This window comes from Passer montanus, unplaced genomic scaffold (assembly GCF_014805655.1).
Source record: "Passer montanus isolate IOZ18808 unplaced genomic scaffold, ASM1480565v1 scaffold14, whole genome shotgun sequence".
NCBI classification, from domain to species: domain Eukaryota; kingdom Metazoa; phylum Chordata; class Aves; order Passeriformes; family Passeridae; genus Passer; species Passer montanus.
The window spans coordinates 9171063-9185973 of record NW_024360941.1 but is presented as its reverse complement, the minus strand read 5'-3'; the positions used below and the strand labels follow the sequence as shown (position 1 = coordinate 9185973).

The 14911-nt window shown below is 35.6% G+C and overlaps 1 protein-coding gene across 7 annotated transcripts in view; it reads right to left on the bottom strand.

Moving 5' to 3' along the window:
* Window positions 1–14911, bottom strand: part of WDR17 (WD repeat domain 17) — a 60202-nt gene that overhangs the window by 43861 nt on the left and 1430 nt on the right. For 5 of the 7 annotated variants that reach the window (XR_005626605.1, XM_039700199.1, XM_039700201.1 and 2 more), the window contains exon 1: window positions 3105–3590. The exons of the other annotated variants lie outside the window; for them this stretch is intronic. Coding sequence is in view for 4 of the 5 variants with exons in the window: in XM_039700199.1 (XP_039556133.1) it covers window positions 3105–3170 (66 nt within the window). In the remaining variant the exon portion in view is untranslated. Of the gene's footprint in view, window positions 1–3104; window positions 3591–14911 lie in introns of those variants that run through there. 7 annotated transcript variants of the gene reach the window in all.

Below are 14911 nucleotides of genomic sequence, written 5' to 3'. Positions count from 1 at the left end.
GTATGACCTATCCAAATGTGCAATATGGCATGCATACAGAAGAGGATGTAGAGTAGCTTTATGTTAATCAATATGCTTCTGTGCATACAAAGTGTAGATTCTTAACAGCTACAAGCAGTAAAGTGCTAGTGTCCTCTGCTTCTGTTCACTCTATTGTCATTATTTTCCATCAGGTTTGCCACTTTTCTTATATGGAAAGCTTGCTGTCACTCCTGTATGTCTGACATATAAAACTGTTATATCTCATCCACACTACTGTCCCAAGCTACCAATATCTTTGTCAGCAAATCAATGATAACATAATAATTAGTAAGATCTTTAGTGACATAAATACATTATATCACATTATTTCTCCTTGAAAACATTGGATATATTTACCCATCCTTGGGAGGAAATCTGTTGGAGATGAAAATGTCACCTGGAAACCACAGAGTTTCAAATTCATTACCCTATCCAGTGGGACCAGTTAGCAGCACCAGATAATGGACAATCATTTTATCTTGCTAAAAGCACAAAGGTCTTCAAACTTGTGCAGAAAGGTTGGCATGTCTGCAAGCCAGAGCAGAAAATGACTTCTGACTGACAATGTCTGCCTCAACAGCGCTGAGACACGTGTAAAAACACAAATGAAATTAGCACTGGTGTTCTTCCAGTGGAACTGGGAAACTCCAAGCACATTATAGCCATGTTAGGAAATTAATTTCTCATTAATTTTTCCTGACCCATGAAATAAGGGTAATTGGAAATACTCTGGTATACATGGAAATTCTCTGGTATACAGATTAAAAGCCAATAGGTAACTTACAAAATGAAAACTGACAAAACAAACAAAAGTTCTTCCTACTTTGGAGTACCGCAAAATGCTAACCAAATTGCAGTCTTGACATGGTTTAGTAAACTGCAGTTACTACTGCAGGTCTCTGAACACACACTACTCAAGCAACTGCTTCTGGGCAAAAGATGAACAAAGTCTGCCTATATTAGTAGTGACAGTAGTGACAGTCACAATGTAGAAAAATGTATAATAATTATGTAGGTTTACACATGTACTTCCCTACGCAAGTGGAGCCCTTCATACTTTCCAGGAGAATTCTACCAAGGCAGTCTACTGCTTATTAAAGTGCCAGGCTGGTTGATGGCTTACCACTGAGCAGTATAGCTTGCAAAAATTGGAGAAGTTTTTTCTAATTTTGTATACAACTCATGGCACACATGTCATGTATAGCTCCCAGGTAATCAGAAGGCCAGCCATAGCCAGGAAGAGGACAAGGCTTTGAATTTCAACAAGATTCCTCAACAATACCAGAAGCTTTGGCTGGACTCTTGCAACCAGAATTTGCAGATGACATTTCCTTACTTATGACAACCTAGCAAGCGTTCAAAATGTGCATTCGCTTATCCAGACACTGACCAGGAAAAATAATACTCTGATTTAAAAGATTATTTGAAATGAACAAATGTTCTACTAGTGTTCACTGCCATTTTAAACCTCCACAATAAACTTGGACCCAAATCACTACCAGAACTGATTTAACCACAGCATTTCTGGCTTCACAAGGGAACAAGGGACCTTTCCTTAAAGTCTGAAACTTGAAATCACAGCCCAAAACTGTTTTTCAGAAACAAATACTCAAAATAAACCCCAAATGTATCAATCTGAGATAGATACCCTGCTTAGAAAACATAAGGCAATAACATTAAAAAAAATGTAACATAGTAAGTCTTACAAAGTAGTGCTTTGGACTGTCTTGACTATACTACTTGTACATTTAATTAGAATACCCTTTATTGTGCCACCTTAATGAGATATTCTGAAGAGCCATACTAGCCATACAATTCTGCAAGAATGGAGAAATGCTGATATTTCTAACAATAAATCACCAGCAGTGTTGGACTATACACCTAATCAATATGAAACCATCTAGCAGTGATAATAAAGCCATTATCGGTGGAGTATTGCTTAGTCATAGTTTGCAGATAATGTGTGCAATACACAGAGATATGTATACAACCATGTCTGATCACAGTATGAAGCATCTAAGAGTCTGCATAAGATTCTGTTCTCATCTTCCAATCCAGAGCTACAACAATGACCAGAAGATTGCTTTTCTGCTGGCAAATTGCCAAGACTGCTCTGATTTCAGATAACGTTACCTCTTGACACATCTCACATCTGAATCCCTGATGACAGCTACTAAAAGGTAATTCTACATCTGAAGCATCCATATCATGAGTGACATGTAAAATGAGAACAGTGGAACAGTATTAATATCTGCCAGTTCTTTTAAACTTACGAGCATATAGCTGGCATTATCAAGTAATACACAATAATACAATGAAAGCAGCTGCTTTCACTAGCATCTCCTGCATTCTAACTAATTAGCTGACCATATACTCTGAAAACAAGAAAAAGAAATCACAGAAATACAAGGTACCATAGGAGAGTTTAATACAGTGAAAGAAATGTGACTTATATTCATTTCCCACCATAAATCTATGAAAGCAGTTGTAGACATGCAGCTAATAAATGCTAAAAATAAATCCAAGTTATCCTGCAAATGTTGCCATAGTAACAACTCCTCCTCAGAAAAATGTTAATAAAAACATAAAGCTATCCAAGATACAACTTGGAAATGACCCTAGGTGAATTTAATCTCTCCCAAATATTTTTGGTTTACCCTATTACTAACTATAACTATTTTATTTTACTCCATGCATGGTATATTAATTCCTTCTAATACAACAAAATGAAATGGTTGCTTTCCATCTCATTGCATATTAAAAAATTACTACTTGTTAAATTATGCAACCTAAAAAATGTAAGCAGGTGGTTGTCAAACTTCCAGTACCTTTTATCCAGCTAGAAACATTATTTTCAATATGCTTCATTTCAATATGCTTCATTATGCTTCACTCATATCCAAAACTCAGTTTGGATATGCCTTCTTTATGATTCAAGACCTCACTAAAACAACTAAAAATCTCTTCCTATACCACTATAGAAATACTACTTTTGATATTATCAATATAAAAATAAACAGTACCCTAAAGAAGAAAAATACAAAAATAATAAAAGAGAAAATATTACTTTAAGCAATTCTTACTCTTTGTTGTCCTTCATACCAATCATCTTCATCAAACCAGTGGGAAATATAAGTCATCCAAGCCATGAAAGAAGGCACAGTTGAAATAAAAAATACAGAACCTGAATATATATAAGTACAATAAATCCTGTGCTAAAATTTACTCAACAGTAAAACAAGCTACTCAAAGATCAGATCTGAAGTCTGTTCTATGATTTCAGATTAATAAGTTTTAAATTCATAAATATGTAATTTGAAATACATTTAACAGCAATTTAAATGTTCTACCTATTGGATTTTCTAATGGAAAACAGAATTCAATACTAAAGCAATTATTAGATGATGTATTCCAGTATTTAAAATTGAAGCAGGTTACTGCTTCAAGATTGATTTTACTGTGCTTCTGAGCTCCGAAAATGAGGTGCTGTTTGAGTCATTCTTATCTGTTTCCTAAAAAAGTACTTTCATTTTTAAAAATGTACTATCTACAAAATGTAGTTCGGTGCACAAAAGCTTGTACTGAAATGTAAAATATCCTCAGAATCATGGGGAATGATTTGTTTTGGTTATGTAGGGAGTGGTTTCAATTGGCACAGTAGGAGGGGCCAAAATTATCACAGATACCAAGCATCAATTTATTTTTTTTAAGAGGAAAAAAAATCTGCAACTCCATTGTTGACAGCCAGCAGAGCCTAAAGGGCTCAGCTACAGCCACCAGCATTGGCTGAAAACTAAAAAGCCTAATTTAACTAATTCATCGGAATGGATCAGCTTCTTTTCTCTTCCTTAGAAGAGTTCCACAGCGCTTATTCCTTCCACAGGTAGTATCCATTTCTGGTATGCTTCCAAGTTTCACATTAGGTTTCACAGTGCATTATGCCAGCGAAAATGAAAGGTAAAAAGGAATAAAAGCTATACTACCACATTTCTGTACTGCAGCAATACACTTCTTCAGCTGTGCTGTTTAGGAGACATTATCATACAAATCTTCCTGACTGCATGGTTACAGCAACTATCAAATCCTCAACAAAGATTGTGCAGACCTAAAAAAAACCAGTTTCGTACGAAAGCTAGGATCCAGACAACCTCTGCCTTTCTATACTGACTTAACAAGTTGTTCCCCCCAGTTTGTAATATAATAAATGTAAAAACTAAACAGGGAAGTCTATTGTTTAATCAAGAAACAGACAAAGCAAAGTAGGAAAAGTAGCTGACTACTAACTCGTCGACATTACTTACCGTTTCCACAGAACAATTCTGTGTCATTACCTGTCCTACCCCAGAATGTGTGTAGGCAGGTGACATTCTCCAAGGGAATAAAGAAAAACAGCAATAATTTTCGTTCTCAACCTCTAACTCAGAAATTCTGACAGTCAAGGAGAAAAAAAGAAAACAAACAAAAAATACAAACTGCACATGCAAAACCATAAATATTTAAGTCAAGACACCCAGTAACAGGACGTAGCATTCCAAGATTATCAGATTTTTTGTAGTTATACAGTCATCCATGTAAATGGATACAGACATACGAATATACAGAAGAACTTTGTACAATGCTGCTGAAGTTTTTCAAATTACTTGCCCTTTGAGATTTCAGCTAAAACATTAACTATGCAAAGTGCAGAGAATTGCACGGTCTCATAAACTGTATGAGAAACATAGCACGAATTCAGTCACCTCGAATGACAGTGCCGAAGAAATCTCTGACCATAATCATGGTCTATGAGCAATCAAGAAAAATATTACTGATGTACTGCCTCTGCAAACAAAAACTGTACTAATTGTTAAAACATATCCATATCATTACTGCCTGTTACACAAGAAAACCATGGTTTCATGTAAATTAATACTTGCCCATTAATCAAAAGACTTTGCTTTCAGGGTGTTGTGGCTTTTTTATAAGGGCACATAGTATCACTGAGAATCTTGATCAAAGAATTACAAGTAGTACAATAGTATCAAACTTGTTTCTCTTCTATGCCTGTAGCTGTTCCACAATCTATGAAAACTTTTTTCTTTTGTATGCCTGTGTATTGGTTTTGCATTCTCTGGTTTTTGGTAGTGAGGGGTTCACAGAGGCAGCTTCTGTGAGAAGTTGCTGGAAGCTTCCACCGTGCCTGGCAGAGCCAGTCCCTGATGCTCTGAAGATGGACATGCTGCTGGCCAAAGCTGGGCCAATGAGAGGGGTTGGTAACACCTCTCTGATAACATATTTAAGAAGGAAATCAAAACAAAGTGAACAGGTTTTTTCTAGTCAGACAAGAGGCGGAGGTGAGAACATGTGAAGGAAACAACAGAGACACCAAGGTCAGTGGAGAAGGAGGGGAGGAGCTGCTCCAGGTGGCACGGACTCACATTGCAGCAGTTTTGGGAGGATGCCTGCTCGTGAGACCAGACCCACTCTGGAGAGGTTCATGGAGAACTGTCTCCCATGGGAGGGACCCCATGGTGTAGCAGGGGAAGAAAACGTGCGGTAGCAAACTGACCAAAGCCCCATGCCCCGTCTCCCTGCACTGTTGGTGGGAAGAATGGAGGGCCTGGGGAAAGAAAGGATGTTTTTAAGGGCTTATTTTACTTCTCATTATCCTTCTCTGATTTAGTTAGCAATAAATTCACTTTGTACCTTTAAGTTGAGCCTGCTTTGCCCTTGGACTTATTTTTCTCTCAATCCTTATCTCAACTGATGAACCCTTCAATAATTTTTCTCTCCTCTGCCCAGCTGTGGCAGGGGAGGGTGAAAAGTGGCTTTTGTGGATGCCTGAAGTTTGGCCAGTGTCAAACCACAACAGCCTGTAGCTGCTCCACCATCTATGTGATCTGAGTTTTCTAGTCTCAATATCAACCTGTCAGAACAATGAGTCTCTCAAGACAGACAAACACTGTGACTCACATTTAGTTTCAGCATCATCAGGGAAGCATGGGCTAAAATAGATATGGATACTGCATTATCCTTTCAATAAACTGGTAAATATCTTCGACTGAAAAATACAGATGTAATTAATATCTCAAGATAGCAGATAGGAAGTTAAACTGCTTAAAAATAACTGTTACAATTACCTGTGAATAAATTAAGAAGTTTGGTGTTAAACTATACGTGAAAAAAAAAAGACAAGAAAGACTGTAAATGCATTATGAGGCAATTATATGTTTTTTCATCATTCATCTCCAAGTGCTGGGACAACTATTATAGTGTGCTGGTTTTGGCTAGGGTAGTGGCTGGTATGAGGATGTGTTTTGGGTTTGTGCTGAACAGAACTGACAACACAGAGATTATAATTAATATAGATTACACAGAGCCAAGGCATTTTCTGAGGGTGCATATGAAGCTGTAAGGAAATTCAGGCTGGGACAGTTGACCCCAATTGACCAAAGGGATATTCCAGACCATACTACATCATGCCAAGTACATAAAGTGAGAGGACGAAGGAGGAGGGGGAGACATTCAGAGTGATGGTGTTTGTGTCCCCAAGGAAGCACTGATGGGGCCCTGCTCTCCTGGAGATGGTGGAGCATCTACCTGCCCATGTGAAGCAGTGAAATAATTTCTTATTTAGCTTTGTATGTGTGCTTGGTTTTTTATTTCCCTATTAAACTATCTTTATCTCAACCCACAAGTTCTCTGGCTTTTACCCTGCAGATTCTCTCCCCAGTCCTGCTGGTGGGGGAGTGAGAGTAGCCGAGTGGGGCTTGGCTGTTGGTTGGGGTTAAACCATGACATAGAGGTAAAACAAAACATATGTATGGGATGAATAAAACTATGTGTACTAAATATTATAATAAAAAATATTAAAAACCTCAAAGTGTTTGATCCCTTAAATTGTTGTAATTAAGAATATTATTAAATGCTTTACAAGTAACTTAGCATGCTCTGAACCTAAAGTCCAGTTGGTACCTCCAGTTAAGTGTTCTTTGATCTCAATTTAAGCACAATGAAATGTACTATAATAGATCAGACCAAAAGAGACATCTTCAAGGCATATACAGTATTATATATAAGATGCCCAATACATTTGTTTATAATATTCTGGAAGGAATAAAAGAAGACAAAACATCCTATTAATTTGATGCAGAAACAATTGTTTAATTCTTGAGCTGACACAAGAAAATGGCATGAAACTGTGTCAGGAAATGTTCAGTTTGACATTATGAAAAGGTTCTTCACTGAGGGGGTGATCAGTCACTAGGACAATTTCCTCCTGAAGATTTCATTACACCAAACCATTCAGATTTCACTGAGCACCTGGACAATGCTCTTAGTCACATGGTTTAGCAAGGAGCAGGACATCGGACTCAATGATCCTTATGGACCCCTTCAAACTTGAAATATACTATGATTCTACGATCAAACTTGTGTTGCAGACATTTCACAATCCTCCCTTTAGAACTAGGTACTTTCATTTTAGCTCATTTCAGATTGACTAGGCCTAAATACAAAAAACCTAAAACAGTCAGAAGGTAAAAATGGAAGGGATGTTGAAAATAATGCTTTAGGACATGAACACCACATGTGTTGTTAAAAGTTCAGCACTACATTGGTCAATAATTATAAGACACCAAATAAAACCAACCACCCTACCCCCCCAAAAAAATCACAATAAAACCCAAAGCAACAAATAAAAAAAAACCCCAGTGGTTATCTTCTCTTTGTATTTAATATTGAAAGTTGATTTTCTGGACATTCCAGTGTAGATATCTGTTTATTATGAAAGCAAGGTACTTACTACCTTGCCCTTTACAAAAGACACAACCTTAAGAATCTGGAAGAATATGCTGGAGATTATAGTGGCTTCAATCTCTAGACAATAAAAAACCCTGTACCTAAATACAACATACATGTATAATTCACCTAGAAAACATAGGATAAAAGATTACTTTTGAAAATAATGTCCTATATTGCATCGGAATGAGCAAACTGATGCTACTCTCCCATGTGTTATCTGGCAACATCAGAAGTCAGCAATGCACTTTAGTTATGAATAAAGATTTTCAGAAATTTATGAGAGGTAAGAAACTTCTATCTTGGTCTTCCACATTTACTGCCAAATTTGCTGTTAATTAACCATTTGAAGTTGATATACTGCACCAACCATGTACAACCAACCATGAACTTTTTTTCAAATACATCTTTAGCCACTGTTTCTGCTTCTGCTTAACTATTATATACAGACATATTTAGACATTTGTCTAACTTCTATAAAAAGTCATGTTTGATATATTCTTGCCATAAATCAGTAGCATTATAAGGGGTATTCCAGACCATACTAAATCATGCCAAGTACATAAAGTGAGAGGATGCATGAGGAGGAAGAGACATTCAGAGTGATGGTGTTTGTGTCCCCAAGGAAGCACTGATGGGGCCCTGCTCTCCTGGAGATGGTGGAGCACCTACCTGCCCATGTGAAGCAGTGAAATAATTTCTTATTTAGCTTTGTATGTGTGCTTGGTTTTTTATTTCCCTATTAAACTATCTTTATCTCAACCCACAAGTTCTCTGGCTTTTACCCTGCAGATTCTCTCCCCAGTCCTGCTGGTGGGGGAGTGAGAGAGTAGCCGAGTGGGGCTTGGCTGTTGGTTGGGGTTAAACCATGACATAGAGGTAAAACAAAACATATGTATGGGATGAATAAAACTATGTGTACTAAATATTATAATAAAAAATATTAAAAACCTCAAAGTGTTTGATCCCTTAAATTGTTGTAATTAAGAATATTATTAAATGCTTTACAAGTAACTTAGCATGCTCTGAACCTAAAGTCCAGTTGGTACCTCCAGTTAAATGTTCTTTGATCTCAATTTAAGCACAATGAAATGTACTATAATAGATCAGACCAAAAGAGACATCTTCAAGGCATATACAGTATTATATATAAGATGCCCAATACATTTGTTTATAATATTCTGGAAGGAATAAAAGAAGACAAAACATCCTATTAATTTGATGCAGAAACAATTGTTTAATTCTTGAGCTGACACAAGAAAATGGCATGAAACTGTGTCAGGAAATGTTCAGTTTGACATTATGAAAAGGTTCTTCACTGAGGGGGTGGTCAGTCACTAGGACAATTTCCTCCTGAAGATTTCATTACACCAAACCATTCAGATTTCACTGAGCATCTGGACAATGCTCTTAGTCACATGGCTTAGCAAGGAGCAGGACGTCAGACTCAATGATCCTTATGGACCCCTTCAAACTTGAAATATACTATGATTCTACGATCAAACTTGTGTTGCAGACATTTCACAATCCTCCCTTTAGAACTAGGTACTTTCATTTTAGCTCATTTCAGATTGACTAGGCCTAAATACAAAAAACCTAAAACAGTCAGAAGGAAAAAATGGAAGGGATGTTGAAAATAATGCTTTAGGACATGAACACCACATGTGTTGTTAAAAGTTCAGCACTACATTGGTCAATAATTATAAGAAACCAAATAAACCCAACCACCCTACCCCCGAAAAAAAATCACAATAAAGCCCAAAGCAACAAATAAAAAAAACCCCCAGTGGTTATCTTCTCTTTGTATTTAATATTGAAAGTTGATTTTCTGGACATTCCAGTGTAGATATCTGTTTATTATGAAAGCAAGGTACTTACTACCTTGCCCTTTACAAAAGACACAACCTTAAGAATCTGGAAGAATATGCTGGAGATTATAGTGGCTTCAATCTCTAGACAATAAAAAACCCTGTACCTAAATACAACATACATGTATAATTCACCTAGAAAACATAGGATAAAAGATTACTTTTGAAAATAATGTCCTATATTGCATCGGAATGAGCAAACTGATGCTACTCTCCCATGTGTTATCTGGCAACATCAGAAGTCAGCAATGCACTTTAGTTATGAATAAAGATTTTCAGAAATTTATGAGAGGTAAGAAACTTCTATCTTGGTCTTCCACATTTACTGCCAAATTTGCTGTTAATTAACCATTTGAAGTTGATATACTGCACCAACCATGTACAACCAACCACGAACTTTTTTTCAAATACATCTTTAGCCACTGTTTCTGCTTCTGCTTAACTATTATATACAGACATATTTAGACATTTGTCTAACTTCTATAAAAAGTCATGTTTGATATATTCTTGCCATAAATCAGTAGCATTATATATGTTTCAAAATTAAGAATGATTTTAAATTAATTCAATTTTCACCTCAGAATTTATTTTTGCTGTACTCAATTCTGTGAGAAAACGTCCTGCCAATCCATGTAGACATAATGTCATATGTCCCATCACAACTCTAAAAATTATCTGTCTTAACTACTGAATTACTAAAAATTAACATGCTGTGACTTTGCATTGAAGACACAAAACTCATTATAATAATGTCTTCATAACAAAAATGCACAACTACCCAAGAACAAAATACTTTAAAAATTCATTTAATTACAAGATTATAGAAATTAATTACTTTCCTAATTTACGTGCCATTATGCAAATACATTACTCCAACATCTACAGTAAAGAAGTCAGTTAAATCCTCAGGTTTTATTTATTAACTAGCACTTTAAGAATCTTTACACTGAGAACTCAAAGTATGTAATGATGCCAAGTATCCTAAAATAAATCCTAAAATACAATGTTTAGAGCAAAGCTGTGCAAGAACCAACCATATGATAATGACACAGCAAACCTATACCTCAGTGATCTTATGTCATACAAGGTCAAGCAAGAATTTGATTTCCCTAGACTTCCCCAACTCCTATAAAGCTACTAACAGCACAAACATAGCATGGCTCTAAATAAATGTCCTTTTTTAATTTTTTCCCTCATTGCTCTTTCCCAACAAGCTGTATGGATTTATCAGAACAACCAGGCCACCTCACAGTGACTGGAATAAGCTGTTAGTAACAGATGTACAGCACTATCATCACCACCAGCTCTACACTGGGCTGAGACTTTCACACAACCTTCTCACAAGCTACTTTTAAGATTGAGCTTTATCAGTTTATTAGAGGAGATTAAGCTTTAGCTACCAACAATAGCAGTGGATTGGACTTCATCATGTATCTTCTTAAGGATGTTCTATAACTGGATTTTAAAAATGAATTCAATGAAGTTTTATAGTCTTTTTCCAAGAAAAGAAATTAACACCTCTTAAGAAAAAAATTATAAGTTCATATATATTTATAGTACCAATTTTACTATGGTTAGCAGATGCCATTCTAATTCTGTGAAGAATACATATGAAAATGACAATTTTAAATATCTCCAATCGTGTCCTTGATCAAAAAAGACAAAAAGGAGCATATTTACAGAGAAAAATTACAATCTTGTTCATAAAACTATATCTATATTGAAATACTTGTATCAGTTCATAATCACTACTTGTATAACATTTGAACGCAGTCAATGTTAAAGTGCCCCAGTTATGATTTAACCCGGCAGGTACATAACTCCCCATGGCCACTTGATGATTTTTTGGTCTGTCAGAAAACAGTTCATATGCCAAGAAACATATTGCATGTATTTTTTAGTATAATGACCACAAGATTTTATCTATGTCTAGCTAAGTCATTCCATTGTAACATATTCTTCAGAGACATATTACATTTTAATAAATTTAGATTATAATAGTGCAAGTCCCTGTCTGCAATTATAACGCACACATTATAAAGTAAATATTTTAATTACATCAACTTTTTATACTATAGTTGGCTGATTTGCATGTTAAGATAATAATTAATATAATGTACATTTCTAACGCAGATATAGAAATAACATAAGCAGTCTCTCATGTACCAAAAACTTATCTATGAAGAAAAAAATGTCAGCATCTGTAGCCCAAAAAGGACCACAAAGAAAATAAACTGAAAGTAGGAAAATAATTTAATGAAATAAAACAAATTGTTCTAGCTGTGAAGCTCAAAGTAATATTTAAAATCAACTGTATTTGTTAATGGATTTGCTGAGATAAGAAAGTTTGAACAGTCAAAGGGGGATGACATCCAGTTGTATGTCAACTTACTAATTTTCCAAATTTGAACTAGTAGTTAAAGCTGGATGTAGGCAAGAAAAACTTGATTTTATTAGAAAAAGAGGCCAGCTTTTGAAAAGTTTATCTCCAATACAATGTTCTAAAACATGAGATTTTTCTGCCCTAGGAATTTTTACAGAGTGGCCAGTTTAACAGGTTTGTTCAGACACTTCAGAGCCACTTGTGCCCAAGTATCCATAAAGGCAAAGGAAACCTCAAAAAGCAAACATCACAACAACCCCCAATATGAGAAGCCCTTTAACTGCAAAAAGATTGCCCTTGATTCTCTGGGAAACCAGTATGGGATACAACTACATAACGTGATGACATCCAGCAGTTAGGTATAAAAGATGTGCTTAGGTTAGCAACAAATGATTAGTGCCGAGAAGAGCTCTTCTCAACACTAACCTCACACTTGACAGCAGAAATCTCAGTCTTTCTTTCCTGAAACCTAAACCAGTGTATGCAACTGATCTCCTGGATCTGACATGTCCTCTTTCACTCAGTCATTATCAGTCCTTCATCACAGGTATTTTTAGACAATAGGTAACAAATAAAGAAAAGAAAACTAGGAGAATGAAAATAGTAGCTTTAATTAGTTCTCTTAGACCTTGATTAACCTATGTGGGGTAAAAAATTAAATGTAATCAACTCTAACATAAACCCCCCAAAAGGTTCTTTAGCCAGACTGAAAAAGAGAATACAGAAGTTTAAGGCCCAAGAATTAGGTTTCAGACTGTCAACAAACTAGGCCATTTATGTCTCATGAAGAAAGACGTCACAGAGCATGTTATCTAGTGGTACAAGTAAATGTCAACAATTACACCCTAAGACAGAAACAAAGTGATGTTAAAACATGTAACTCAAAGGGATGAGATAAATGCTGTGTGTTGTGTCCTCCTTCTCACCCCCTTCAAAAAATACAAATAGAGGTGCTGAGTTTTAAGAGACCGTGAAATTAAGTACATATTACACAACCATAGTAGATCAAGCAGAATGGAATCAGTCAAAAGGAGAATAAGAGGGGAAAAAAATCCCTTACAAAATCAGTCAAACTTCGGATGTAATAAAATCATGGGAAAAGTATGAGCCACCAACAGGATGCAGCCACAAGAGATGTACAACACGTTAGGAAAGATTTTGCAAACATGGAAGGAGGCCTGACACAATTTTACCAGTCATTCATGCATTATGTTTGGTTAGCCCATTTAAGAGAGATGTATTTAGACATTTAAATACATGGGTTTAAAATATAATGAAACAAGGAGGCAATTTTCAGAGATATAGAAATGTTATTTGAACCAAAATATCATACATGCTAAGGACCTGAGTTTAAATTGGTCATGGTGGCTAGAAGATAGGTAAAGGTTCCTGAACCGGAACAAATTTATAGTCAGTAGAAGAATTAAGAAAAAAAACCCTCCATTAAGTAGGGAAAAGGCAGTACTAACCTCATCAATAGACCTATAATATACAGCCCAAGGTAAAAAAAAAAGATTACAACAATCCTTTTCCACTGCATCAACTGCTTCTGAGAGCCTCTACCATCAATAAGTAAGAAATTAGATGGACAACAACAACAACACAAAAAAAAAAAAAAAAGAAAGAGATTCACCACTGATGAAGATCTTAAAAATCAATATTTATCAACTTGTTTGCTTACAAACAGTTTTCCACATAAAATTAAACAAAGTAGTCCAAGAGAAAGAAATGTAAGGAGAAGACTCAGCAAGGACAACAGTGCAGTCAAGGTCATCAGCATAGAATAAAACACCAACAAAGAAAGAAGAGTCAAATTCCTACACTTGACACTGCTTTAAGAACTAATAAATTATATTGTCAACAAATAAAAAAAGTCAGCAAAGTTATACAGGCCTTTACTGTAGATAACCAAATAAATCCCACACATACCAGAAAAACCAAATTCTCCCACCAGTACTAGAACTGGATAAGAAATAATTGGGCCCAATGGATAGAGGCAAGGCGTGCTTATAGGATGCAAGTGGGGAAAAGATTACCATAAAAGCTTCTGACTTTCTCCAGTGCTCATAGTACAGCTCAGCTGCTACCAGAAATAATAGCTAGCCTGAGATACAGGATGTCACCAAATTGCCTATACCCTACAGGGGAATTCACAGTTCTTGTAGCCACTTTCTGTAATTCAAATGTTATATTTATTTCTTCTCTTGTGCTGTCTATATTTTGCTTTATAAAACAAATAATGTCAGTTACACAACATCACCACCAGGTCTTGGTGAAGTTACTCTTACTGGCCACATCAACTTTAATTCACAGACTGCAGGAAGAGGAAATACTGCTTTCCCTAAGTTATAATCTCCTATTACCACTGCCAGAAATAAAATACTGAATTAAATGGACTATTAGGACTTACCAAGGATCTGCTTGCTATGTGGGAGTTTTCCTCATAGCAGATGACCAAATGATAAGTTTATTGCATGCTATAGGTCTTTTAAACAGCCAGGACTACTCAAAGAGTCCAAGATTTGGTATAACAGAACATAGAGAATGTTGGAACTGAAGAAGTCAATAGATATTTTATCAGAGAGAATAATTAATAAGTGAAAAAAATCAGTAAGTAAAACAATAGCTTCATGATATTTTTAATTTTTTGCATTATCTGTATTCTTTCATGCATACTCCATATTACCTTGCAAGTTCTTTATACTAACGTGTCTCCATATGGGTTACAACAATTTGTTGAAGATGACTACAGTCTTAACTGAAGCTTTTGAACAGTTTTGAAATACAAAATATAAATAATGATACCAATAAGTCATCTAGACTGATTTCTGCAAGACACTTATTGTCAAACGTAAGTAAA